This window comes from Pithys albifrons, chromosome 7, assembly GCF_047495875.1.
Source record: "Pithys albifrons albifrons isolate INPA30051 chromosome 7, PitAlb_v1, whole genome shotgun sequence".
In the NCBI taxonomy this organism is placed as follows: Eukaryota; Metazoa; Chordata; class Aves; order Passeriformes; family Thamnophilidae; genus Pithys; species Pithys albifrons.
The window spans coordinates 6,554,020-6,580,283 of record NC_092464.1 but is presented as its reverse complement, the minus strand read 5'-3'; the positions used below and the strand labels follow the sequence as shown (position 1 = coordinate 6,580,283).

General features: G+C 45.2%; 1 protein-coding gene across 2 annotated transcripts in view; it reads left to right on the top strand.

The window, feature by feature from the left end:
• The first annotated feature begins 7,455 nt into the window (after positions 1-7,455).
• The window catches only part of ACVR2B (activin A receptor type 2B), a 107,668-nt gene continuing 88,859 nt past the window's right edge, over positions 7,456-26,264 (top strand). The window contains exons 1-2 of one of the 2 annotated variants that reach the window (XM_071561049.1): positions 7,456-7,583; positions 8,144-8,348. In XM_071561049.1, coding sequence (XP_071417150.1) covers positions 8,297-8,348 — 52 coding nt within the window. In that variant the 5' untranslated portion in view covers positions 7,456-7,583; positions 8,144-8,296. Of the gene's footprint in view, positions 7,584-7,956; positions 8,349-26,264 lie in introns of those variants that run through there. The other variant, XM_071561048.1, reaches the window with a different exon arrangement.

Sequence of the window (26,264 nt, the reverse complement as noted above, 5' to 3'; positions counted from 1 at the left end):
AGCCCCTGAGATATGGCTAAGCAGCCCAAAGGATGGAGTGAGGGTCACTCTACACACTCAGAAATATGAGGAAGGGACAAATGAATTGGACTGGTTTTGCTTTGGCAGTCTGAAGGGAGACAATCTTCCAATGAGTAAAAGCTGAAGAAGAGAAAATGAGAAATCATTCCCCCATATGCTCAGCAAGGATCAAACTACACCAGCAATGGCTGAAGTTATGCAGGAGGGAAAAAGTTCTGCAGGCTAAACTCATCATGCCTGGAAGCCTGGAGCACTGCAGGAAGAGGTTGCATAAGCATTCACCAGGAATGCCATAGGGCAATTAATGACGGCCAAAGGGAGGAGAATGGACAGCATGACACCTGAAGGTCCCTTCCAACATTAGCTCCCCACTTGCACATTGCCAGCATGTGGGATGAGTTTCCTCCAGGTGGTTTCCACCAGCATTTCCCCATGATGAGCAGCAAAGACAGATGCTTTATGGTGTAAAAACAAACTCTGGTTCCAGTAAGACAAAAGAAAAACTATCTCGTTAGCAATGTCCAATTCATTACACAATACCACATAACACAATAATGCTGCACTTTAAAGCTTAGTGTATCTGCCTCACTCTATTTAACCTGTGGTCTTGAGTGTTTATCATCTCCTGCTAATGGCAGTAGAATATTTGCCACAAAAACTTAATTATTTGCCTTCTCTGAGAGGGTATTTTTCCTGATTAAAGCCTTCCTGAGAGCAATGCAGGAAGCACTCAGCCCCACCGGGCATTCTTATGCCCTAACCACTGAAATCTGGGACAAAGGCCAATAATCTGGGACAAACTCTAAAAATACACCAAACACTCCAGGACATATTTTATTGGTCCTTCCATACGTGCCTTGAGTGTGTCAGGAGGCACAAGGCCACAGGTAACAGTGAAAGTTAACCCTGCAGTGCAGTCCAGCTGGCTGCAGGAGGGATACAGATGCTTTTCTTCCCCAAAGCCATTTCAAAGGGACACAGCACCTCTGTAAGAGCTTTCCTGTTGTTAAAGCTTAATTGCAATCAGTTTAAAATCCCTGTGTCTAGGTTTTTAAATTAAATACTGGAATTTGAAAGATATTCTTCTGCCAGCTAAACACCTGGGGAGAGGAAGGCGAGGGAGCTGGAGAGATGACAGGCTTTGGCTCCAGGCTGCTGTAGCCACCATATGCACTTTAGAAGACCTGCACTGCAGTTCCAGGTAAAACATCAACAGCTAAAGACAATGAGAGTAAATAATTACTATCTTCTTTTACACAGGATGGTAACCTAGGCAGACAAGGTTTGGAAACAGTCTAAGGGCTCTTTCCACTCTGCAGATTCAAGAGGTGTTGTATTCCCAGGCTCTTTTTTTAGGTGTTACAAAACCCCACAGGATCTGCTGGCAGCTACCCAAAGGCGTGCACCACTTAAGACTGCCTTGACCTGGTCCAAACACACTTCGAGCTCAGAGGAAGTTTAACACCTTGTCCTTCCCCCAGACAGCATCAGCAACATTGGCTGTTGTGCACAACAAAGTAGAATAAGGAGGGAACTCAACAGCTCCTGAGCCCCAAGATCATAGTGTCACACCTTGGCTGGCCTTATGCCAAGGATGGAAAGATTTTTTGCCCTTCTGCTTGTCCATTTCAGGTAGAGTCTTTGTAGATAACCTGAATGCAAGCAAAATGATCTCATGATGGGACCTGTATTTATTTACCTTCAGCTTTTAATGGAAGGAGGACAGAATGCTTTATGGGCACAGAGCAAGAGATTAATAGATTGCCATTACTGGAGGCTGTCAGTCAACAGGGTTGTCACCAAGAAATGATTCCACTGTTGCTACACCAATTCAGAACATATTTTCCTCACAGGCAACCAGGGAGTCAAACTGAAGGAATTTTGCTGCTGTGGTACTTGGTAAACTGTCTGAATGGTTAAGTACCATCAGCTGTAGAAATTTAAGATGCACCAACTTCAAATTGGTGGAACACACACTCTTGGAAGTTAGAGAGATATTTATTTTTTTATGAGCTAAGCATCACCAATGCTGTATTTATATTTTACAGGGAATCTGAGGCAGAGAGCTTAAAAGCAAGACATATCTAAAACTTGGGACCATAGTCTGCTTTTATATATATATATATACATATACATATATATATGTTGTGTTTTTGCTGACTGTTGGTCACTGGTTTTTGCAACAGCCAGAGCTTTTGTACCAGGGGGTGAGGGACGGCCCCCTGCAAGCTGCAAAATCAGCACAGTCTGGTGTTTCAGGGGAATTTGAATACTGGTTTCTCATCAGTAAAAGGCATTGTAGCACTTGAGGGCATAAGACAAAGCTGGCAACCACAGTAACCTTAAGTACAGTGAATCTCAATGAAGAAAACACCTGAAAGGAACTTCAAGCTTCAGGCAGACTTTTGACACTATGACCTGTGCTTAAAAAGGATAGAAAATGCAGTCCAATTCAGCATATACCGTCACTGCAGAGTAAGTCATATGATGTCCCTAATTCTCCTTGTCTGTGCACTGAAGTTTCCAGCTCAAGTGTGGGTGTCCTTTGGTACCCAGCAAGCTGGCATGATTGGGGATATTAGAGCCTGGATTCTCATTTTCGGGGTGGGTAACATGCCAATGGTACAACAACCATCCAGCGCCAACTGTCCTCCAGAGACTTTGTGCAATTAAGTTCCCCACCCAAAAGGCCAGACAAGTTCTCCTGGATTTAAAGGGAAATAATTACACGACTGCTGGTTACAGTGGTAAAAATAATGAGCTATGCCCCAGAAGTCCAAACAAAATCCACAAATAAGTAAAATGCCACTAAAGTTTCAACTTGAATGAAACTTTGGCTCATAGCTCTGATGTCAACTGACACATGCCAGTTGCTAGTATTTATGCTTTAATACAAAAATTCAACTGAAAACCAAGGGAGAAGTTCAAATTCTGCAGGATGTCAAACTGCTGGATAGTGGGCATTTCAGTAACAGATCCCTTTGATTGGAATATTCCCCGCTAATCTGTCAACATCTGATGCCTTGCTCTTTAGTCTGGAGCTAAGAAAAGCCATTAAAAATATAGTTTAGGGCCCATCCTGTCTGCTGTATCACCCACTATTTTTACCAGCCACGCTGAAGCCAGACTGCAAAGGGCAAAATTGTCAACATGGGTGGGCTTTTTTAGTGTGAAATCCAAGGGCTCCTACAGACAGTAGCACAGACTATCTGCATCCATGTCTGGAAGATCAGGCTTTAATTTCGAGCTGCTTCAAATATAGAAATTCCAGCAAAGTTAATTGTAGCTGCATTATGGAGAGATGACAGCAGTGGGTCCTTAGAAAGCTGGGGAAGGTCTAAATCTGCCTCAGGTCTGTTCCCTTTGGAATTAGGTAAAGCCACTGGGAGCAGAGTAAAGTTAATACTGGGTAAAAATCCTACTGTGAAATTCCACAGGTGAGATTTGACTTTGCTGACCCCGCAGCAATAGCATTTCTTGAAAATAAGGATAAAGCTCCTTAGCAAAACCCCTTTTTCTCCACCATGTTGAGAACTGTGCAACATTGCCTTACTCTATCAACTGGTCTGTGCTTTTAAAATCTTCCTAATTCTGCTCACAGCCTAGAACTGCCTTACCATTATATTAAGAAACAGCTTCATAGTGTGGGTTGGTTATTACTGGGAAGCGCTTAATTACAATAAAATGTGCAGTTAAAATGACACTTTATTTACTCAAGGTTATGAATATAAATTGGTTTTTCTTACCCATGCATTTTGAAACTGGAAGGCAGAGGCTGGGATCCCAGGAGTTTCCTTAGGCTGGGTGATTTCCTACAAGCAGCTTTAGGAATCAGTATGGAAACTGCAGCCTATGAACCAGTTTGCTGCCTTGAGGCCGCAGCACACATTTCCCGCCTGTTGCAAGTAATCTGAGTTTTGCTTAAGAAGACTGGAAATGGGTCCCTGTAATTGCACCAGAGCTCTGTAACCTGCAATGAACCAATGGCGAGCTGAAAAATAAATCCCTGTTAGTGAACACTTGAAGAGATAAAGAAAACGTTGCGCCCCCTCCCCGCAGTATTTTCCATGTTTTATAACACCTCTGTCAGTGTAAATTTCCATTCAATGAAGAAATTACATTTCATGAACACTACAATAGGATTTTAAGATAAATGACATGTGAGCACTGCAGTTTTTTGCAGGCTTAAGTGATCCAAGTATCTTTATCACGTGCACGGTATCAAAATACATGAATTTGACTTGTTACAACAGTCACACGAGAAAGATTGAGTGTCATATGCGGTTGTAAAGCATAAAACCATCTTAGCTAAAATTTATTTTAGCATGGAAGGGTTTTTTAACTGTTAAGTATAATTATTTAAAAGCGGTCTGAGCTGTGCAGCTCTAGTGGTAACTGGAAACAGAAAACAGCTCTTGAAAATGCCGCTGCTGAGGACACTTCTTGCAAGCACTGCCTGCTCTTAACACTTGCTACCTTCATTCATTCCTATTTCCGAAATTCTTGGAGGCTGATGAAGTTTTTAAGTGTCATGTTGCTAAGGCTGTAACATTATCTCCAGCAACAATACTCACTCCTGGGCTTTCCTGTTGCAAGTAGAGAGAACACTTTACCTTTTCAGGTGGGTAAACACTTCCCTGTGAAACAATGTGAGAAGGACTGTAATACAGTAACTGAAAATTCAGGGTATCAGTGCTCTCTGGGCAAAAATGGCCCCGGGTCCAGCTCTTGTGGGTCAGTTTGCTCTGTGCAGCATTGCCTGTGCCACACAGCAGAAGCTGCCCTGGTGCAAAGGGCTGCGCTGTGCCTGTCTCCTCGGGTGGCTTTAGGACAACATCTGAAGTGCCCTGGGCCTGTTTCCTCAAAAGCGATGACAGCTGTGTGATAAACGTGCTCCCAAGTCCCTGCCTGTAAGGCACCAATTCAGGTGCTGTGAAATGGGGCTTTTCATAGCACAGAGATTAAAAATAGGAGCAGCGCTGGCCAGGGAGTGTTTGAGCCTGGGCAGGGACGTGGCCCAAGCAGCCGCTGAGTTGGTCACTCTGCCTGCTTCTGAGGGCTGATGTTTTCTTGGATCGAGCCAAATGTCTCATTTTAGCTGACCATGGGGATGCTGGTACAGTGAAACACTAGGTCGTATTTTATCACCCCACACACTTCTCCATATTTCAGCCGCTTGGTAGCTGTTAAACAACTTATTCCTCAAATGAAATCAGCAGAAATATTGACTCGCTATTTGCTTTCAAATGAAATAAACAGCTTTATAGGAAATATTGACCCATTATTTGTCACTTCTCTTGAGGCTTGAAATGTATCTTGAGCTCCTGCAGCCAATAGCCAGGACATTTACTTCTCCTTTGACTACTGTTGTGTATTTCCTTTTGCATCCTGCATGGCCTTCTCAGGGATCTGTGCCATAAGTAGCAGTGACAAACATTTTGGTGGCAAACATTATGGTGACAAAATCAAGCTTCACTGTCTCCAGATTGAAAAAAACCCAACCAAACAACACAAACAAATCCTACATGTGTTTGTTTCTTAATTAACAGTGATCACTCCCAACCCATCCCTTTGACAGACACATCTCCTTATTTTCTTTCCTTGTTTTCACTTGCTGTGTGGCAATACCCACCTTGCTTTCTCTGTGTCACAGACCTGTCTAGAATTAGCTCTTTGTGGGCTTTTTTTTCCTGCTTTTTGATTTAAGAATTATTTTCTCGAGTCCTTTTTGTAGCTTTACCACTTGTACTGCCCTTCAGTGCACATGTTAGCTGTAACTTTCCCCCCAAGAGGATCATGTTTAAAGTCACAACCACTGTATTCCTGCCAATGTATTCCTCTTTACGTACAGGAAACCTATGAATGAGGTATGATACCATGAATGATACTATTAATCACTTTATTGCAACTGCACCCAGGAATCCCATTCACAGTTAAGACCTTGTTACACAAGTGTTATATGTATATAAAAACAGTCTCCAGCTTAAAGTGTTTACAAGCCTTTGTAAAAGCCTCCTGAAGTTTCCTTTGGACTTGTTACTGTTAAAAAAAAATTACACATTTCTTTATGGAACAACATGCCTCTCAAACTTAGAATGATTCACGTTTACTCTTATCTCCCTCCAGAGGAAAAAGAAAATGAGTTTAGAAATATTTTCAGCCTTACTCCCCATCGGACAAATTCGAGGGAGCTGACCTGCAGTTCATTGCAGGAGCTCTTCCAGTGAGCAACATCTATCCATGCCGCAGCCCTTTCTCCCAATGAGTCAGTGGACCTTGCAGACCCAAAGCCTTGGGAATGACCCAGCTTCAGCATCTTTCCTCTTCCTTCCCCTTGAGATTCCTTGGGTGCTGCCTAATGCTGTATTATTTAATTAAAATTAAAATAAATTGTGGAGAGTTCAATTTCTGTAGTCCTGGCAATGGAGAAAGCCTTATTAACCCTGGAATGGCCTAGAAATGGATTCTGTTGAGGTGTCCCTTCAGCCCTGGCAACCCTGGACCCTGTTCCAGAGCTTCTGCCGGGTCTTGGGGACAAGCGGCACTTGTGCGTATAGAGGGCTCCAGGACACAAGCAGAGAGCACATAGTCTCACTGGCTGGAAAAGGAGGATTGTTTTATTACAAGGACGCGGTTTACTCTTGTTGTAGGGGAGGTGTGTCTGGTGTCCATGCTGCTCTTTCCTCTGGGAAGGTGCAGGGAATTTCCCTGAGAGGCAGAGTTGGCTGTCCTGTGCTACCTAATCCTCCATCCCCTGTTCTATAAACAGCAACCCCTCTCCACCTAACCCCTCCCCAGACACCCCCTGCCCCTATTTTGCACGCCCGCCAGGCCCTGCCCCTAATATCCCCACCAACCCCTGCCCCTGAATCATCCCGCCAGCCACTCCAGCCCCTAAACCTCTCTTCCCAGCCCGCTCCCACCTTCCCTGTCCCTTTTTGCACTTCCCCCACCCCCTGCCCCCTAAACCTCTCAGCCAACCCCTGCCCCTAAATCTATTCCCTGCAGCCCCCTAACCCTGCCCCTAACCCTACACTTTCCCCATCCCCAAGCGCCCCCCGGGGCCTCCCCGCGGGGCGCGGCCGTGACGGGCAGCGCCGCTCCCCACTCAGCGCCCGCGGAGCCCCCGCGCCGCTCCGCCTCCTCCAGCCCCTTTGTATCCAACATCCGGGTTTCCCCGCTGGCTCCGCGCTGGCTTCTCCCTTTTTTTAGAAGCCATTTTGGACGCGGTTCAGCTTTTTTTTTTTAATTATTAAAAGAACCCCCCCCAAAACAACAACAATAACAACAAAAACAAAAATCCCCAACAAACCTCCCTTTCCCGCCCTCCCTGGCTTTCCTTCTTTTTTTTTTCTTTCCCGCCTCCCCATCCCGCACATGGCACCTCCCGCCGCGCCCCCGCTCCCGCCGCCCTGCGCCCCGCGCAACCCGCGATGCCGCGGCCCCCCGCCGCCTCCTCCTCCTCCTCCTCCTCTTCCTTCTCCTCCTCCAGCCCCGCACCGCCGCCCCGCGCCCCTTCCGCCGGCCCTTGCCTGCCGCTCCGCAGCCGCCCGGGATGCGGGGTCGGTACCACCGCACACGGTCCCCGTCGCGGTCCCGCCGCCGCCCCGCTCGCTGGCGGCGCGGGGAACGCGCGTGGGTTGCGCGGGGAAGCGGAGGATGGGAGGGAATGAGGGGGGGGGCGTGGAATGCGCGTGTGTGTGCGGGGGGCGGGGGGAGAGCGCAACCTGCGCGTGCATTGCGCGGGAACCCGCGGCGGGGGGAATTTGGGGTCGGGGGGGGTGGGGGGGCGTGTGCGTGTGTGCGCTCGCCCCTTGCTGCTGGGGGAGCCGGAGGGGCTGGGTTGGAAGGAGGAGGAGGAGGAGGAGGAGGAGGAGGAGGAGGTAGGAGGGGGAAGGGGAAGAGGAGGAGGAGGGGGAGTCGGTGTGTGGTGCACGCCGCGCTCCCAGCACAAAAGCCCAGGGAAAGAAACTCTTGGAAAGCTAGGAGCGAACGGTGGGGCCGGGCAGGAGCAGGTCGTACCGTCCCCTGGCTGTTCGTCTCTACTGGATACATTTTACGACTGCGAAGGAATTAAATCCGATTTTCTCTCTCTGTTTTTTTTTAATCCCCCCACCCCCAGGATTTTTTTCTTCTTTTTTTCTTTTTGAGAGCGAGAGGGAGGGCAGAGCCGCGCTTCTCCCCCCTCTTTTCACGCGCTCGACCTTTTTATTTTTATTTTTGTTTCCCTTGGGGATAGAGGTGCACGCGAGGAAGAAAAAAAAAGTAAAGGACTATGTTTGCTTCGTGGCTGACTTTCGCCGTGCTCTGGGGAACTTTCTGTGCAGGTAAGAGCCTTTCGGCGTGTTTACCTCCCGCTCGGGCTCTCGGTTGCGTCTCCAAATGCAGAATTGAATGGGCCGTGCGATTATTTGCAGCCACCTTCCGACACCCTCCAAAGCAGAGCAGAGAACCCGAGCTGGGAAATCCCCCCACCGCTGCCATCGGCTTAATTTCCTTTATTTTTATTTTTATTTTGCTTTCCATCTCCTCACCCTCCCTCTCCCTTTTCTCCCTGCTTGCGGGACGAACCTTCCCGTGCTGCTTTTTGTTCCCTCCAGGCAGCCTGTGGGAATTCATGGCAATGTAAACACGGCGCGATCTCGAGGAAACTTTGTGAAAATGGTCATTTACTTCTGGGCGGGGGCGTAGGGAGGAAGCCAAGGAGGCTGCGTGGGGGTAGAAGTTGGGAGCAGTGGGAGGAACCTGGGGATCGCTTCGGAATGATACGGGGTCTCTCAGGTAATGGCCATGTGTGCTCCCCGCTCCTGCTGGGCTGCGGTTGTGTAACCCGGGGGGGTGTGGGGAACCCCCCTCCGCCCCAAGGGGACTCGCCGGTTCCCCATCACCCCCCCCCCCCCCCACGGGACGCCGCGGTCCCGTAGGGGTTAGCAAGGAACGAACCTTTTGGGGCTGGCTGGCGCCTCGGGGAGCCGAGAGAAAGTTGGGAAAAAGGGGCTGTGCGGGGCGGGGTTGTGCCTGGGCAAGCATCCCTTCGGAGGAGGCTTCTGTGGCGGAGAAGGGTGTTTGTTTTCCATGTTCTCCATCCCATTTATTTTACGGACCTGCGCTGGTCCCCAAACTTCATCTCCAACCTGCGGGGTGCGCGTTGTGCCGAGAGACGCGGGTGGAAGTTCGCCCAAAGCCCGGGCACGGCCGGGGGGGCAGGAGGGGGCACCCAGGGCAGCGCTTCGGGAGGCGGGGAGGGTTCTCCATGGGGTGCCCCATCCCGCAGTCCTGGGGAGGGGCAAAAGGGGTCAGATCCCCTGTGCTCGCCCCAGCTCTGAAAACGCGGGCACGCTGGAAATCCCCGCGGTCCTCCCTTACGCTCCTTGTTTTTATTTTTGATTATATTGTTACTATGTTTCCTATTTTTATTATCTGTGGATATTCCTCAAGAGAAACCGGGTCGGCAGCAGTTTTGCCCCCTCCCTTGGCTGGTCACCACGACCCCCCGGGGCTGCTCGAAACCCCCCGCCCCGGCGCTGGGCAGTGACTTGTTACGTTCCATCCATCTCCCAGCCCGGGGCTCGGGGGGGCACGGGAGGGTGACGGGGACGAGGTGGGGGTGCTGTTTGTGGCCGGGAGTTCCCGGGAGCAGCGCGCGGGAGGCAGCGATGCTGCAGCCGTGCCCGCTCCGCGATGGGCAGCCGGGGAGTTCCGGGCGGCTTTGCCCTCGCGGCTTTATTGTATCGCAAAGCGGGTGGGGGTAGCGGAGAGGGTATCCCCGCGTGTGAGTGTCCGTGTCCCTCGCCCCGTGGAAGGCGCTGCCCGGCGGGGCTGGGGCGCGGAGCGGGGGGAGCGGGCGCGGAGCCGGCCCGGGGACTGCTCCTGCAGCCGGGCTTCCTTTGTTCCGAGTGCCCATTAAATATGCGCTGCCACCGCCTGCCTCTGCCATTACCGACAGTGCCAGCGCTTCATTATCTTTTAAGTCACACGGAAAGAGTGTGTGAGTGGCAGTAAAAAGGGAGCGGATAATAAATTTGAAAAAAAAAATTAATGTGTTGGTGAGCAAAGCCAGCTCGGGCTTTTTTATCTGATGGCTGGGACACTTGTACGCAGCTTTGTTTCCATGTGCTGGGAAGGGGGTTGTGCGGGTTTGTATTTACATAGCAGTGCTGAGGAGAGCAGGTATTTTAGAAGGAGCAGGCGGGGATTGGGGGGTGTGTGCGCCAGCAGCATTCCTGGTGCTCGGCGTTGCTATCATCACAACAGCTTTCCTGGCTGGAAAATTCTATTATGAGCATAAAGGAGATTTATGGTCAATGTATTTTCTTTCCATATATCTTGGAATCCTTTTATCTCGGGTGATTCAATAAAAGAGATGGCTTCCGGATTTTTTGGTTTTGTTTTGGGTATGGCATTGGGGTTTTGTTTGCCTTGGGTTTGGTTTTTAGTCTGATCCTATGGCTCTGTGCATATAGTGGTTGGAATCTAAGCTGGAGGGGAAAAAAGCAATTGCTTTAAGAAAAATGAACCCTGAAAGCTTCTTAAATGTATCATGTTATGAAAAGGATAATCTGACAGGGCATACCTATGCTGACTTTTTCTCCCCCTGAAAATACAATACACACACGAAAATTAATATAATTCTGTTTATTTGGAAAGGTCCTCTTGAATCATTAAATCAGCACATTAGCAGTTCTGTAAATCCCTCCCTCTCTTTTAAAGGCTTTCGGTCTTTCTTGTGATATTTATGAGTATTTATCAACGTGATCTTCATTGTCCAGTTTTTCTTAAAGCTGTTCAGTCAAAAAAAAAAAAGAAGAAAACAAGCTCAGATACCCAAAGTTGGAATGTGTTGCTGGGTTTCAGAGCACTGGGCTTTGCTTGAAGTATGTCTTTTGTATGTGTACATGTTAGGGCTGTGCAAAAGTGGTGGGCTTTTCAAAAATCGCTTGACCTCCATTGTTGATGCTTCTCATCGCTGCCTTGGCTGGCTGTAACAAAGCAAGCACGGGCTGCTGTTCTTGAAAAAAGAAAAAAAATCTGTTATGCTTATTTTTTTTGGAATACTGAGGATTCATTGAGGAAAACAGTATGTTCATTTTTAGCCCTTTGTTTGCAAATTCTCTGCAGCCCAAATGTTCAGAAATCATGTTTTAATCGATGAGCTTGAGAAAATACAGAAGGTGTAAAAGGAGTTGTCTTGCAAAATGCATTGCTAACATGTTTTCCGAGTCATTACATTACTTTTATTTTGGTGCAAGTTTAAGTAATGCCATGCAGCAGTGAACTGTGCTGCAAATGGATCTGGTCTCCTCTTTCACTGTCTTCTATTTATCCTCTTGTGCTTGAGAAAGGGAATAAAACTGGCTTCATTAGCCTGCTAATTAAACACAATGAAGTGCGTGGCCCAAGGTTAATGGCAATGGCCTTTAAAAACACAAAACTCTTGAACAGGTGTTTGGGATATGAATTTTTTTAATCTGCCATCAAATCTAGATAATTATACCACTGAGATAACCATTGTCAGAGCTCTGTGGAGAAGAAAATGCTGTGTTTGAGACACCAGTGATAAGTGTATTATTTTTCGTGGCATTATTTATAAATACCTCTCCAGGTCCTGCTCAGCCTGTGGTTTAACTCCCTCCATCTCCCTGCTCTCCCATTTCAAAGCATCTTCTGTATCTTCCCTTTATTTTTTTGTGGATCAAGCAGGGTTAGAAATTCTGTATCCTTGCACCACTGTGAGGGTCTAATCTGAGCCTGGGGAGTTAACTAAAGTATTTACACACTGAAATTTCTGCCATTTCTTGTGCCTTTGCGCAGCCCATCCAGGCTGTGAGGCTCCTGCTCGCTCGATTCGATAGGAAGAAGCAGCCAATTAAAGCAGAGTGCTCGCACTCCCCACGTTCGAGCTGTCACCAGCCTCCTGTCCACTCGGGTCTCCATCAGCTAAAACATGCTTGTCAGGTTTTTTGTGCTTTACGTGACGCAACAGTTGTGGACCTCCCCTGCTGACATTGAATAGATGGTAGAGAAGAAAGAAACAGGCCAGCCTCACTCTTTTTTCCTTCCTTGTTTTCTTTTTGTTTTGTGGGGGTTTTGTTTTGGTTTTTGTTTGTTTTGTTATTATTCTCTTTTCCTCTCGCCATTTTCCCCCATTCCCACGCACACACTTCTTGTTTTGAATATCAGCCTAGAAGGATTTTCTGATTTCTCCAGTTCCGGGAAGCAGGAGAAGTGCACAGGCTGAGATGGAAGAGAAGCTCCAAAAAGCCCATCTTCTGGAACATGTGTAATAGGGTGATGGGACCAGCCCAGGATTCCCCCTGCTGTGGTCTGCATCATTCCTGTTCATGGGGTGGGTCCCTCTGCAGAAGTGTTGCAGGTGTAAAAGGAACCAAGAGATGTTTATCTTTTTTTTTTACCAAGAGTGAAGGAGATGGGTGGCAGAGAGGATTTGAGGCTGGGCACCTGTAAAGGGTGTGCTTGTGTGCTCTGCCCACATGGTGCCTGTTCCTAGAAAGACGGGACACCTTTAAAATGAAATAAATAGAAGTCAAAGTTACTTCATGTTTGTGGCCTTATAATGGAAGGTGCTTTGGCTCTCATGTTTCAGGACCTGCTTTTAGAAGCATTTCTAAAATTTAGTGTTAAGAGTAGCTGACCTTGTGGAGCTGCACTAGAATAGTCAGAATAAAATGGGATTTTAAGAGCACTGGATCTTTCAAGCCCCTTAAAATATAACACCTTTTTACCAAACACACCCAGGACAGTAGTCTAAAAGTTGTGAAAGTGACCTGATAACCCCCTGCTTTCTGGCTGTGCATGGCCAAGGCAAGGTAAGGCCCTGGGTGCCCCTTTTCCAAGGAGTACCCCACTCAGTGCTGGGCACCGCCTCTCCTTATAGTGCCTCCTGTCCATTACCTGGAAATCTGTGTATCCAGCCCTGTCAGCTAGTGTTGGAAAGGTGTCCCTGTACTTTGGGAATGGTGAAGGAAGAGGAGAGAACCTGGTAGAGTTCAGTGGTGGTCTAAACCCAAGTGAAAGCCCTGATGGCGTCTTCCCCTCAGCTTTGGCAACTGGAGAACTGCTTATGTGGTGAGAAAGTTTTGCAAAGGTAACTTGGAAAGTCGGGGTTGATCAGTACCTGCTCTAGAGCTGGCTTTCTCTTGCTGCTGGACCAGAGAAGTGTCAAAAAGGCATGTGGCAGCTTTTTCCAGGTTCCTCAGACAGCTGTGGGCAGGGATGCAGGCAGTAAGGTGCTGTGCCTTGGCACTACCACAGCATCTGGGCTCCAGCACTCTCCCTGTAACAAAACGTTGTGGGAAGTTGGGAAATGGGAACTGCAGAGTGTAATCTCTGCTTTAAAGAGGTGTTGTCTTTCTCTTTTATCCCTCCTTGGCCTTTGATTTTAAAACTAGCAGGGGAGTGTGATTTTCCTGCCTGGCCAATAGCACTGCCTGGATCTGAATTATTCAGTGTAGCACTTGGCATTCTGCACCCTGTTCCCACTTAAGCTCTTTTTCGCCTGTTCCTTCATGTGGAGATTTTCACATCAGTGAAATTGGATGTGTTTAAGAGAGGTGTTTGTGACCGCAGCATTCACCAGTATAAGCTCCGCTCTTCCCCTGCCTTTCCCCTTCATTAACCATTGAGGATCAACTAATGTCTAATCTCTTCCCTTCATTATTACTTCGTTCTGAAATAATTTTGTATCTCATTAGTCATTTGTTCCTTTAAGGTATATTAGAAAAATATACATCACTCCCTCCCAATCTGCCTTGTAAGTTTTCTTGGAGCCACTGAAGTAAGAGGGGCAGAGAAGTAAATTAAAGATGAAACACTCTGCCTGCATTCTGCAGACCCAGCACATTTTATGCTTAGATTTGAATATAACTGTTGGTCTTTTTCACCAGTTTCTTGTTCTTTACTCTCTGTTATCTTCCTCCTTTACTACAAGATAGCTTCAATTCAAACTAAAAGTTAAGAGCAGCAATTGTCAGTGTACATTGTAAAATAATAATATGCTTCCCTTTAGCACACAAGTGCCTCTTATTTTGCCAGTATTTGAGTCTCACTCTGATTACGTTATTGCATGTGGTATTAGGCTATCATGCTACTTAAGAAAAAAATATGTTACTGGTGTTTAGGTGCCTTGGAAAAATACAGCTCCTCTTTTGCAAAGTGCTGTTTGTGTAGAGAGAAGGTCCCTGCCCCAAAAACACTGAACAGAAGGACCAACCATGACAATATGATACTGTCTACAAGTGCTGCCTGCTGCATCATCATTAAGTGGCTCACCCAAGATCACACCAAATATTTTGTACCTATATTAATGAAATAGTCTGTGTGAGGAAGTGTTTCCATGGGGTAGAATCAGGCTTTAATCTGGTAGTGTGCTCTGTCCACTGTATATGATTTTTAATTTTTTTTTGGTGGCTATGCTGGAGGTGGGTGTTGTGGTTTTATTCTTGGGAAGATCCTTTCCTCTTGGATTGGGTTCCCTGCCAGCAGGGACTGGCTCATGCACATAGGTATGTAAAAAGAAACATAGAGGAAAGAGGAAGCCTATTTGTGCCTGGCTGGAGGAAGATGCGAATTACGTGCTTCTCATTAATAATTCTGCAATTTCCAGCTTGGTGTGTCATTTCACTGGAGATTTGGTTTCGGACCGTAGGGGAGCTCTGCAGGCAGGAAGCTGCTTGGAAGAGTGCATGAGCCTGTCTGCAGGCAGGGCTGGGTGCAGGGAGAGAGGCAGCCTAGACTTAAAACACTCTTTTGCCTCGTTGGGTTCGGGAAGCAGGGGTGCATTTAAGAAGCTGAAATGAGCATTTGAAAATGTTTGCACAGGAGCTGTAAAAACTTGTGTCTGTGAGTGTTTCATTCTATTCCCATAGTGCATAACTTATGGGATGTAACAGAAGTTGAGAAGGTGTTTCTGTGATGGGGGTGATGTCTCCGATCTTGGAAGTCAGTGGCGGTGCAAGGGCATTGCTCCCATCCTCTTCATCACTCATGCTCTGACCACCATATTTTTTGTCCACTTTGAATTAAATTTGCTGGGAAAAATAAAATGTCCTGATTGTTTTATTAAACCAGAGGTGTAATTCTGTTTTCTTTCTCCTGTCTGTCTCATAGTTATATATCCTTCTTCTATAGCCTCTTCTTTAAATAAAAAGAATAAAGCATGTTCATGGAAAAATGCAGTGCTTTGCAGTCTGAGGTACATTAATTTTCATCGAAGTGACACCCATGCAAATTTAGATGTGGATTTGAACTGGACTCTTTATGTCTAATATGAATCCTCGTGTGATGATAGAAAAAGAAAACGGTGCTTGTGGGAGCAGAGGGGGCGAGTTAATCCTCCTTCAGTAAAGCTGGAAATGGATGTATTGTTGTCAGTTTTATAGAGAAATAAACAAAAACTGGAAGAAATTAGTGTGTCTCTGGCGCATTTCGGACCAATCCAAAATCCTAGACCTGTGCTGAATGAGTCCCAAACCACAGTGGCAAAGGTTGTCATTTAAAAAATTCCACAGTAGCTGACACTGTAGTGTCTTAGGTGCTGTGATTGCCTCTGCCTTTTTGTTTCTTTTTTTATTGTTATTTAAAGCTTTTTCCCATTATAGAACTTGCTTTCCAGTTGGTAGCAGAAGTTTAAAATTTCTATGTGATGCCAGTAGTGCTAATGCAATGCTTCTTCCTAATTTATTGCTCCACGGTGTGAGATGATAAGCCTTTGAGTGGATGAGAGGGATAAAGTTAGCTCCATTTGTGCCTGATCTATCAAATGGTCAATCTAGGTGGCTAACCCTTCTTCCCTCTGACATTAGCTATTTAAAAATGCCTCATGTAATGTGTGCAACTCTTGAAATTTGGCTTTTAGGAATATTTTCCTTATACATAATTTACCTCTGCAGATGGTTTTGAATTCCTGGGGAGGGAGGAATGCAACCATGAAGCTGAAGTGAAGAAATGTTCAATCAAACCCTTGTCTCCTTTTTGTGACTTTTTAAAAAGCATTTCAGAAAATGAGTGCATTTCAGGACCTTATTTTAATCCCCTTTAGTGCTGTTCTCATGTTTTGCAGTCTCTGGATTGCTTCTGTGGGCTGGTGGCTGTTGCTGCAGTTTGGCTGAACTGTCTGCAAACTCCCCTCTCCAGTTGCTCAGTTTGCCATCAATACTTTCTTTTTCTGGGAAAGGAGGGCATTTAAGCTTTGCATGGTTCATGTTTGGGCCTTCTGAGGCAGCAAGCTGAGCTTTACCATATGAAAATTGTGAGGAGACAGTGGTAGTGGTCTTGGAAGAGCCCATGAGCTTTGTAGGTGCTCAAGTGCGAGTAGGCGTTGGCTTTGCTTCAGACCTGTACATTACCACACGGATTTACAGGAGTCCCTCTACTCAGCAGAGGGAAACTACAGTTGACTTTAGATGCAGCTGCTCAGCAAAGTGCAGATTTGTGGTTATCCTGGTGATAGTGTGGCCCTGGCAAGTTCACTCTTGGGACAGCCAAGCCTTGGCAATGCAACCTGCAGGCACATGGGTCACTTGTTTCTCCAAGGGTTTCTGCTTTCTCTCCTCAGTATGGCAACTGAAACATGGTAGGATTTGTATTACCACTTCAGTTCCTGAGAGTAATTAATGGGTTAAGAATGCTAATTCCTCTGTATGTGTGCAGGCTGAGAAATTCAGTTGTCCTTGGGTTTTTGTGGTGGGAGTATCCAGTTACAGCCCAGCGGCAGCGCTCGGGTGCACAAAAGTTTGGACTCATAATCCTTTGCTTTCACTTGCACCCACAGCTTATCAGGCACTTATTTTTATAGGAGAGTCTGTTAAAGCACACTCTTACACCCAGGGTAAGACATTTTCCCAAATACCTCTTGCAGTTCTGCTGGAAGACGCTCACCTGCCTCAACTCCTGCCTGAGTTTCGGTGGTGGCGCTAGGCACTGATGCTCACACACCTGGAACAGTTTCCAGCTGTAAAATTCCTGTTTATCTAAGGAGCTTGGGATGCATAAAAGCTTAGCACAACCTGATTGAAAAGAGCAGGATGGTGCATTTGATGCTCGGTGCTTCCTTACTGGGATGTCAGCTCTGACTGGCCATGGTGTGGAGTTGTGAGTGCCCAGCTCTGGTGTGGACCCTCAGGTGGGGATGCTCATGTATGGTATTCCCTGCCACTGAGCTGCCTCATCCAGAGTCCTTGGCTTCCTCTGAAATATTTCAAAGATAAATGCTCTTATAAAAACAAACAAACCCAAACCCTGCCTCACCTTCAAAAAACAAAACAAAACAACCCCCCCCCCAAACCAAAAAACCCTCAGAAAAAGACCCCAACAACACAACATTCATGGAAGTGAACAATTTTATCTGATTGCTGTTGTTTTACTGCTTTACTGTTAAGACATACCTTAGTTCCCTCTTTAGGCTCCTGGAGCATCTTATACTGAAAGTGTGAAACAGGGATCTGTGGATGAGGCAGGATTGGCACGCTCAGTTATAGCAAGAAATTCTTGTGTAGATTTTAATCACCTTTTAGAGTGTTTGAAGCAACACTCTGACTCTCTGGTCCCAATTTCCAGGCTTCTTTATGCATGTGATGAAGACAAGCAACTCCTAATGGAGTCTTCAATGAGCATGCTCACTGTCACTGGGCATTTCCCCTCGTGGGTGCAGCTTGGTGGCACAAAGCTCATTCAGCCTGAATTTTGATGGATGCAAAAAGGAAAGGAAAAAAATCAGCCCACTGAATGTATCGTCCCCAGGGCTGTTGTCTCCTGATGCCCTGACACTGTGCCTATTCACATTAATAGGAGTTTGGCCGGATGTGCCCATTCCAGGGGAGTATTTTAACATTTATATTGTACCTGAGATAACTGTGGAAGTCTTTTACAACTAATTTTTATTGCTGGAGATAATTTTCTGTAGATACATAGTTTCTGCTATCGTTTAATGGGGCAGAGTTAGCGCTGCTAAAAGCAAACATGAGAAACTTCAGATTTTTTTATTGGTAGTACAGTTTCCTTTCCCATACAATCCTGTACAGATCGGCTATTTATTATGTAACAGCTAAAAGAAGCCCTTCCAAGGTAACTGTAAGCCTCAGAGGTAAATGAGATCACTCCTACCCTGTTAGGTAAGTGAGATGCAAGTGTGTCTGGCTGGGTAACTGTGTCTGTAGGCTCCTTCCCGATGAATTGCTGATGAAAGAAGAAACCCTGAGCGAGGAATGCAGCCTGTGCTCCAGAATCCCGCCCGTTGGCATCCCTGGTGCTTTTTGTGCATGGAAATGATTTTGAAACAGCTAAGGTGCAAAACTTTGAAGTGTGGTAGGACAAAAAAAAATTGGCTAAAAATAGGTCTGAATATGAAAGTCAGGCGAAAACTCAGAGAGGGGGGAGCTGAGGGTCATTTTACAGGCTTTGTTGATAGAGTTTCAGGGTCCTGAGAAGGGAAGATGAATGTCTTTCTGTTATAGTAACAGCTGCTCTCTGTCCATCGGGATCTAGTGTTTGCCGATCCAGCTCATAATAATTAAACAAAAGAGTTATTTCATAGCAGCCTTGGTGGAGGATTTACATTGGAATTTTATCTCTCTCCATTCAGACTTTTCTTCGTCTATTAAAAAAAATACAAAGTTAACCTCTCACCTGGACTGGGGCTTGCTTCTCATCAGATCCATTACAACTGGGAGGAAGCCATCTGTTGACTGGACATTCAGAGCTATATTAATAAAAAAATAAAATAAAATCATTAAGTTTCTCTAATGCACTTGTTCTTCGTGAGCTTTCAGGGATTTTGCATCCTGAATCCCCGAGCAGTTGGGTGATCCTGGGGTGTTGTTAGTAGCTCCCTAGTATGGCCATGAATGCAACATACAGATTTCTTCTTTCCTTTTAATTCTTAGTGATTTCCAGACCTCTTCCCCATTTTCAGAGCTAGGAGGTCTCTTGTGTGAACAAGCAAATAGCCCTGAAGGAGTCTCAGATGCAAAGTGTAGCAGCATTTTGGGGATGGATCTACACTGTGAGACTTTATTCCAGTGGGTCAGTCTTGGAGGCACAGAGGTCCAGAGCAAGGCAAAGCTTCTTTAATCAGTATTTTCTCATGTATTCAGCCAGAACTTTTCAGACAATTTGGGGTTACATACTCCTCTTTGCAAATTTCTCCTACAATTTTCTGTCATCTCCCTCTGCCCCCGTGGAGGGTTTCTAGAAGATTGCACTTAGAAATAAGCTGGGTTTTAACTTATTTTCATCACAGTGACACAGCTTTTTTAAAAAATACACTATTTCTTCATGGTCAGGCTTGAATTTATCCAGCGCTGAAGCACCACAAGCAGCTACATGAAGCTCAGGGAATCCATTGCAGGATCCTTTTCCAGATCTTAATGAAATCCATGCCTCTGTGTAACTGCCTTTTGAACCCTGTCTGTTAATTTAATGCCATTTACCCTTCTCCAAAGGAGAGTAGGCCCAGTTGGATGGTAAGGTTAAAACCTGAACTGTGCTATGTTTATATTAATAATTTCCACTGGTGAAATATGGATCTGAGACTTTCCTCATTCATTTAAACCTCATAGTTAATAGGCAATAGTGGAAATGTACCATGCACATGATTATTGCACTGACCTGATTTCACATGCACTTCTGATCTGGCTTCTGTTAAAAAAAAAAAAGAATTATGTATAAAATTGATTTTGGGAGCCCTGTGAAGGAGAAGGAAACCATTTATTTCAACCCCCAAATTCCTTTGAGCTGTAGAAACATTGTCAAAGTAATTGTAGCCTTTTCAATTTTTTCTGTGCAGATTTCTTTCTGTGTAGTCTCGGAAAAACTGTGCTCTGTTGATGGATGTCACTGTTTTTTTACTTGTGACAAATATCTCCCAAGGTATTGTTTGAGTGTTGTAAAATTGGTTCATGTGTAAAATTCTAGCTTTTCATGAATACTTCATCATTAATATTTGTCTGCCAGGTTCTTCTGAATTAAGGTGTTATACCTTTAGTGGTTTGCTGCAGGATATCATCTTAATCATTTTTGCTGTAATTTAATCATCTTAATTAAAACTGCATTGAATTGTGGAAAGTAATTTGGGTCTGAAGAGCAGTGGGGTTTGTATTTTTTTTGCTTTGTTTTGGGGTTTTTTGTTGTTTTTTTCTTGTTAGAAGATGGTAATGGTCTTGGCAAGGTTCTACTAAAAATGAGCACAGTGTACAAAAACTCATGTTGCCAAGTTAGTACAGTATTTCTCCAGCTAATTGTGGTCTTCAAGGGTATGATATAAAAGGTCATCTTTGTTAGTGAACTGCAGGCTTCTCCTGTGAGACAGAAATCTATGTCCTTATCAAGGATGAAATCTTGGCTCCTTGGTTACACAATTGAGCTTTGCCATAATTTGGGCATCATTAGGCTCTCTATTAAAGCAGCGGAACACACTAATCAATCTTGGTGCTTTGCTTTCTTAAATGTACTTCTGTATCTGAATTTGTGGTATGGCTTCCCTTTCTTTTCCTGCTCCATGAACTTCATGAAGGAGAAGGGTCTGAAAATGAGACGGGATGAAAAGTTACTGGTTTCCTCATTTGGGGGTGTTCTTTGCCTTGAAGGTCCCTGTTTGTGACAGTGGTTATGAGAGCTGGGATGTTCAACCTCCTCATCTGCTCGTGTTGAGAAGTAGGAGGAAACATTCTGGAAAGAGCAGCTACTCAGTTTGGTTTTTTAACATTTTAAACATTTAAAAAATACACAAAACTTATTGAAGCCAAAATTTGTTAGTGGTCGGCATTAACTTTTTCTTTCTTTAAATCCAAACCAAAGAGTTTTAATTGGGTTTTTTGGGGAAAAAGAACTCCTTTAACCCAAGCCAGACTTCTGTTTCTGTGGCACATTGTCACAGGGCAGAATTGTGGGGGAAAGAAAGAGGTTTATATTGTGCTTTTTATCCCTTTTTTTTTTGTTCTGGAATTTGTTTTCATTGGGATATTGGCACTCCCAGGAATGTGTTTTTGTGGCTCTGACTTGTGCATTGTAAAACATAGCCAACGCTTGCCATTTCTTTGTTTGATTGCTATTCCTTTAACCAGCAGATATTTTCCAGTTGGATAAATAAATGAATCTTCTCCAGTTACTGGCAGTTAGATCTGATTTTGCACTGCTATAAGTTAGATTTGTGCTTTAGCAGAGCCTCCTTCTCAAGGTTTTGGATGGTTTTCCATCGCCTGTATTTGGGTGGATGATGTGCTGGGAGTGCTGTGTCCTTGAGATGCTCACCAGCACTAGAAACACTTGTATGTGGACCTCTGTATCATCTCAGTTCCTAGGCAGGGAGGTAGAGACCTACAGTTGTTATTATTTTAATAATAGATGGCTTCACCTCGAGCACAGATGCTGTGACAAACACTGCCTAGTTTTGCAGTCAGTTGGTGCAAGTGCTGTGGCTCTGCTCAGATAACATGTTATGCATTTAAAAACAAGTGAAAACTGGAAAAGAGACTGTTGTGCTTGCAAATAGAGCAAGCTCTGTCCACAGGAGCTTCTGATATCCAGCAACTTCTTTTCAGGAATCCTGCTTTTCATTGAATCTGCTCACCAAGGGCTCCCAACCTCACACTGGTACCACCACTAGCAGCTCCTCAATGTGTGTTGCAAGCTGAGGGGCTCAATGGCTTTTGAAATGAGTTGTGCACCACATCATTTACACCCCCACAGCTGGTACTTCCCCAATTTCTGCCTAATGGATGCATGTGCTCTTCAGGACCTCTCCCCTGCTTTCACTGGTTCATGGAAAAATTCGCTCTTTGAGCAATTAGGAGAACTGAATGTTTCTGCTCTGAAGGGCTGAGCTTCCTTGGGCTGCAGGTTTTTAGTGAAAGCTTTAGGTTATGAATGTGTCATCATCTCATTACTGTTCCTTACGGCATGGTGTCCTGTTAGTCTAAGGTAGCTTAACTGTCTCCAGTCTAAATTGAGTGCTGCTTTTAGTATTTATAAACTCTACAACTGTTAAAACAAACTAAAGCTCCAGTTGCAGCAATGGCAGCGGGGTTGAAGACAAAGAGTTGTCTCCAAGGAATATAGTCTATTATAGGTTGAGTATAAATCAACCTCTGCCTTGTGGGTGTTGGGAGGAAAATTTCCTTGGGGACTAGTAATCCAGAATCAGCCTCCTATAAATCTGCTTGGATCTTCTCCTGAAGCATGTGGAGGTACTGGAGAGCTGATTATGGATGTAGAGCGTGGACCTGGGAGTGTGAAATACTACTGCTCCTTCCCTTCCGTCACCATGCTGGACAGACAGGTCCGAGGAGCAGATTGTTTTCAGTCTGTTAGAAGTGATGAGTTCATTGTCCTATTCTCTCCCTCCCTCTCAGTAAAACCTTCAGATTTGGCTTTAGATATTGGGAACTGAAGGCAGACAACAACAAATAAAATGAGGTTGGTTTTATTTGTTTTCTGAGTTTTCATGTACAAGAATGTACCTTGGTCATGTTTTTGTGCTTTTCTGTATTTCTTTTCCCATTCCTTGAGGGCTGGAAAATATTTTTCTTTAAATTAAAAGTGATGTTTTACATCTTCTAAATGTGCCTGAGGGATGAGTCTAGCAGCAAAAACCCAACTCTTCACTGGGTAGCAAGAAATCCTGGGAAGAAAGAACAGGGCAGGAACTGATGCCACGGTTATCTGCAGGGACAGGCTGGTTCTTCCCAGCTGGACAGTGACAGTGTTTGTAATTGCTCACTTTCTTCAAGCAAAGAGTATTTTTGCCTTTTTATGGTACCACTCAGTTGCCATCAACTCTGTTAGTGCTGCAGGTTAAGGTACAGCTAGAAGGATGGGTTATATGAGAGTTGGGGTCCTTTGGGGCCTTTCAGTGAAGAGCAAAATGTGGTTGATGTCCCTGAGCAATCTGTAGTTGGTGAAATTTTCCCAGGAAAGGTAAACTATTCCTACATCAGCTCTAAAATGTCATCCCCATTCTGTGCTAGAACATCACCAGTGATTAGGGCAGCTTTTTTCACTTCACTTGCCTGGTGGGTTCGTTGGCCTCCAGACCCACAAGGCTGCAGGATCAGGTACATCCTGTAAGATGTTGGACTTGGCCTTGCCTCATGTTGGTCACCTCCTCTTCATCTGTCTGTCCATCCTGGTTTGCACAGCACCCAAATGTGGTGTTTACAGGAGGTTTCTCCTAATGGGAAACATGGCCAATAGGAAGTGATGCATGGGCTTTGTTTTTACCTTTTTTATTTAACCTTTTTTATTTATTTATTCTTCTTTCTGTTGTGCGCTCTCCACCTTTATTTCTCTTTACAAGAAATTGTCTGTTCTGGCTTCAGTAAATGTTTCCTTATTTATCAGAACAAAAGCAGCTGAGCCTGGTGGGTTTTTTTGTTTGTGTATTTGCAGGGATTTTGCCAGGGCGTTTTTATGGGCACTGCTGCTGAGCTTGTCAGCAGCGCTGGGCAAGAAACCCAGGCTCCAGTATAAATTAGATATCTTTACAGATTTTTATCTCCAGTTTGCTGGGAAGGGTAGCCTGAAGTGAGTGTTCATAGTTAAGTAGGGGAGAAGGCTGTAACACCACTCACATGCCACCTCACTCATGCTCCTGCCTGGCAGGAGGGGAGAGGGATGATGCTGGCTGTGGACAGGGACCCTCCTACAGCATTTCCATCACTGGAGAAGTCATCTTGCTGTAACAGTCCTATCAATCCTTCTGTGTTTGCAATGAACTCATTCCTTCCCCACCCCAAGTGTTGCTCCTCACAGCTGGAGGAGCCTAACTGGATCTGGAGAAACCTGTCCCTGCCTTTTCCTCACTGAGGATACAATCCTCTCCATTGTCCAGAGACTTTATGGATGTCCCAGCCCTGGAAGTGTTCAAGACCAGGTTGGATGGGGGAAGGTGTCCCTGCCCATGGTGGGGGTATTGGAACCAGATGATCTATAAGATCCCTTTCAACCCAAACCCTTCTATGATTCTCTGACTCAGTTGTTGGACTTCTAGTGACAATTTGCCATTAGTCATTAGTACTTAAAACTATGCCTGATAAAGGCTTTCAATTTATCTCTCTCCTGAGTGACTGTTTAGGAGTGGATGTTTGCAGTGCTTTATACTTCTTTCTTTTCCTGCTCCTTGTCTTCCAAGGGCTTTGGAGAGGATCTGAATCAAACCCTCTGGCTGGGGCATCGCCTTAGGTTCAGGTCCTCTTCCCAACATGACCACGCTTGCCACACTTTTTTGCAAGGCCTGGGCAGTGCCCGCTGTGATTTGATCCACTTTGGCTGCAATTTAAGGATGTTACAGGGTCCTCTTGTGTGTGTGGGCAGTGACACTCATCCCTCCCCTGTCCCCTGGGGACGCTGGGACCCTGGTTTCTGGGACGCTGTTATCTGCTGCAGCTCTGTTGTTTGGGAGAGGATGAGCTGTCAGGAGTTGGATCCCAAACAGACAGCAGGTAACTGGACTGAATTAAACTGGGAATGCCCCATTAAACCCCTTCTCCCACCCCTCACATTTTTTGAAATGTCTTTTATCTGGACAGTAAATTAAATTGTTGATGTGGCTTCAAAGAAGCTGCAAGAATGAGTTGACAGGAACTCCTGAGAGAGGTCTTCCAAGTCTTCTCTTAGTAAAATGTTAAGGCATCTTTCTTCCTTTCTACCCCAATTTTTTCAAAGTTAGAATAGCAATAATAATTCTGTGCTTTCAACTTTCATGATACATTTACAAAGAAATAAAAGTCCTATAAATGTCTTAGAGTATTATCTTTTCTTGCAGCCTTCATTGTAAAAATATTTATTGAGGTTTCACTGGCTTAAAGTGTTGTGGTCAGTACCATGAATGTAATGGTTTTGTTTAGGTGTGTTTTTTTAAGGACACTTAGAAAAAAGCCTCAAAACAAAAACAAAGCAAGAAAACCCTCATTGCTTGAAAATACTTGTTACCCTGGCTTTCTGGTATTTCTTTACCACACGTGAACCTGAAAAGGAAAAGCAGCAGTTCCTTTCTGTTGTCAAAGCTGAGCTGTCAACAGAAAATGAGTGTTTAAAATAATACTACAGTTTAGTAGCACACAGAGTTTCTTTTAAAACAATAATGCATAAAAGGAATAGTTTTGTGGGGGTTGTTTTTCTGTTTGGTTTTTTGGGGGGGAGGAGATGGGGGGGAATGTTGTTTCTCGTTTGTGGGGTTGTTTCATTGTGTTTTGTTTAATTAGCACAGTTTTGGAGCTATTGAGGGTCTAGTTCTCAGGGAAGAGAAGGAAGGGGAACATGGACCATTAACATGATTTAGAGAGGAAGGAGTGGGGTAATGGGAAGATTTGCAGGAAGAGAGACAAGGCAGCCTGTCGGTGCTTCCTTTCACTGCTCCCATTGCTTTATTGTTTGTCCTTCTCTTCTGCCTCCGGATCTTGATATCACGCAACTTAATGCTGTTGATGGATGTTGAGGGATGGAACACCTCTTCTCTGAGGAAAAGCTGGGACAACTGGGATCGTTCAGCCTGGAAAAGAGAAGGCTCTGGTGTGATCTCATATCACCTTCCAGTAACCTAAAAGGGTTGCAAGAGAGCTGGAGAGGGACTTTTGACAAGGGCATGGAGTGATGGGTCAAGGGGCAATGGCTTAAAAGTGAAAGAGGGGAGATTTAGATTTTCTGAAGGTAGTGGGGCACTGTCACAGAGACCCATCCCTGGAAGTGTTAAAGGCCAGGCAGGATGTGGCTTTGAGCAACCTGCTTGAGTGGAAGGTGTCCCTGCCCATGGCAGAGGGGTTGGAACTTCATCATTTTAAGATCCCTTCCAACACAAAATTTTCTATAATTTTATGGTATCTGCATCTCCCACATGTTTGTTTATCCCCCTGCTAAACGCATCCTGTTGAAAGCATGCTGGCTTTTATCTGTCAGGGCTGGACAAGGGGCACTTGGGCACGTGGGCATGCGGGAAGGTGACGGCATATGCTGGAGTGTGGACATGCCTGGGAACTGGGATTGAGTTATCACAGGTTCCCTGGGATGTGAATTATAAAGTAATGGGGAGATGTCTGTGACTATTCTCAGCACTGATGACCCTTTGAATATCTTGTGGAGATGTCAATGTTTGTTGTCAGGTAGCTGAAAACACCTAGGGGTTCTGGGGCACTTGTGGGTATCAGAGCATACTTGGAAATCCCTGGTGTTTAGGAAATACAGGAGGAAAAGAAACAGCTTGAATGTTGTTTAAGTGTCTCAGGCTCATATCTTTT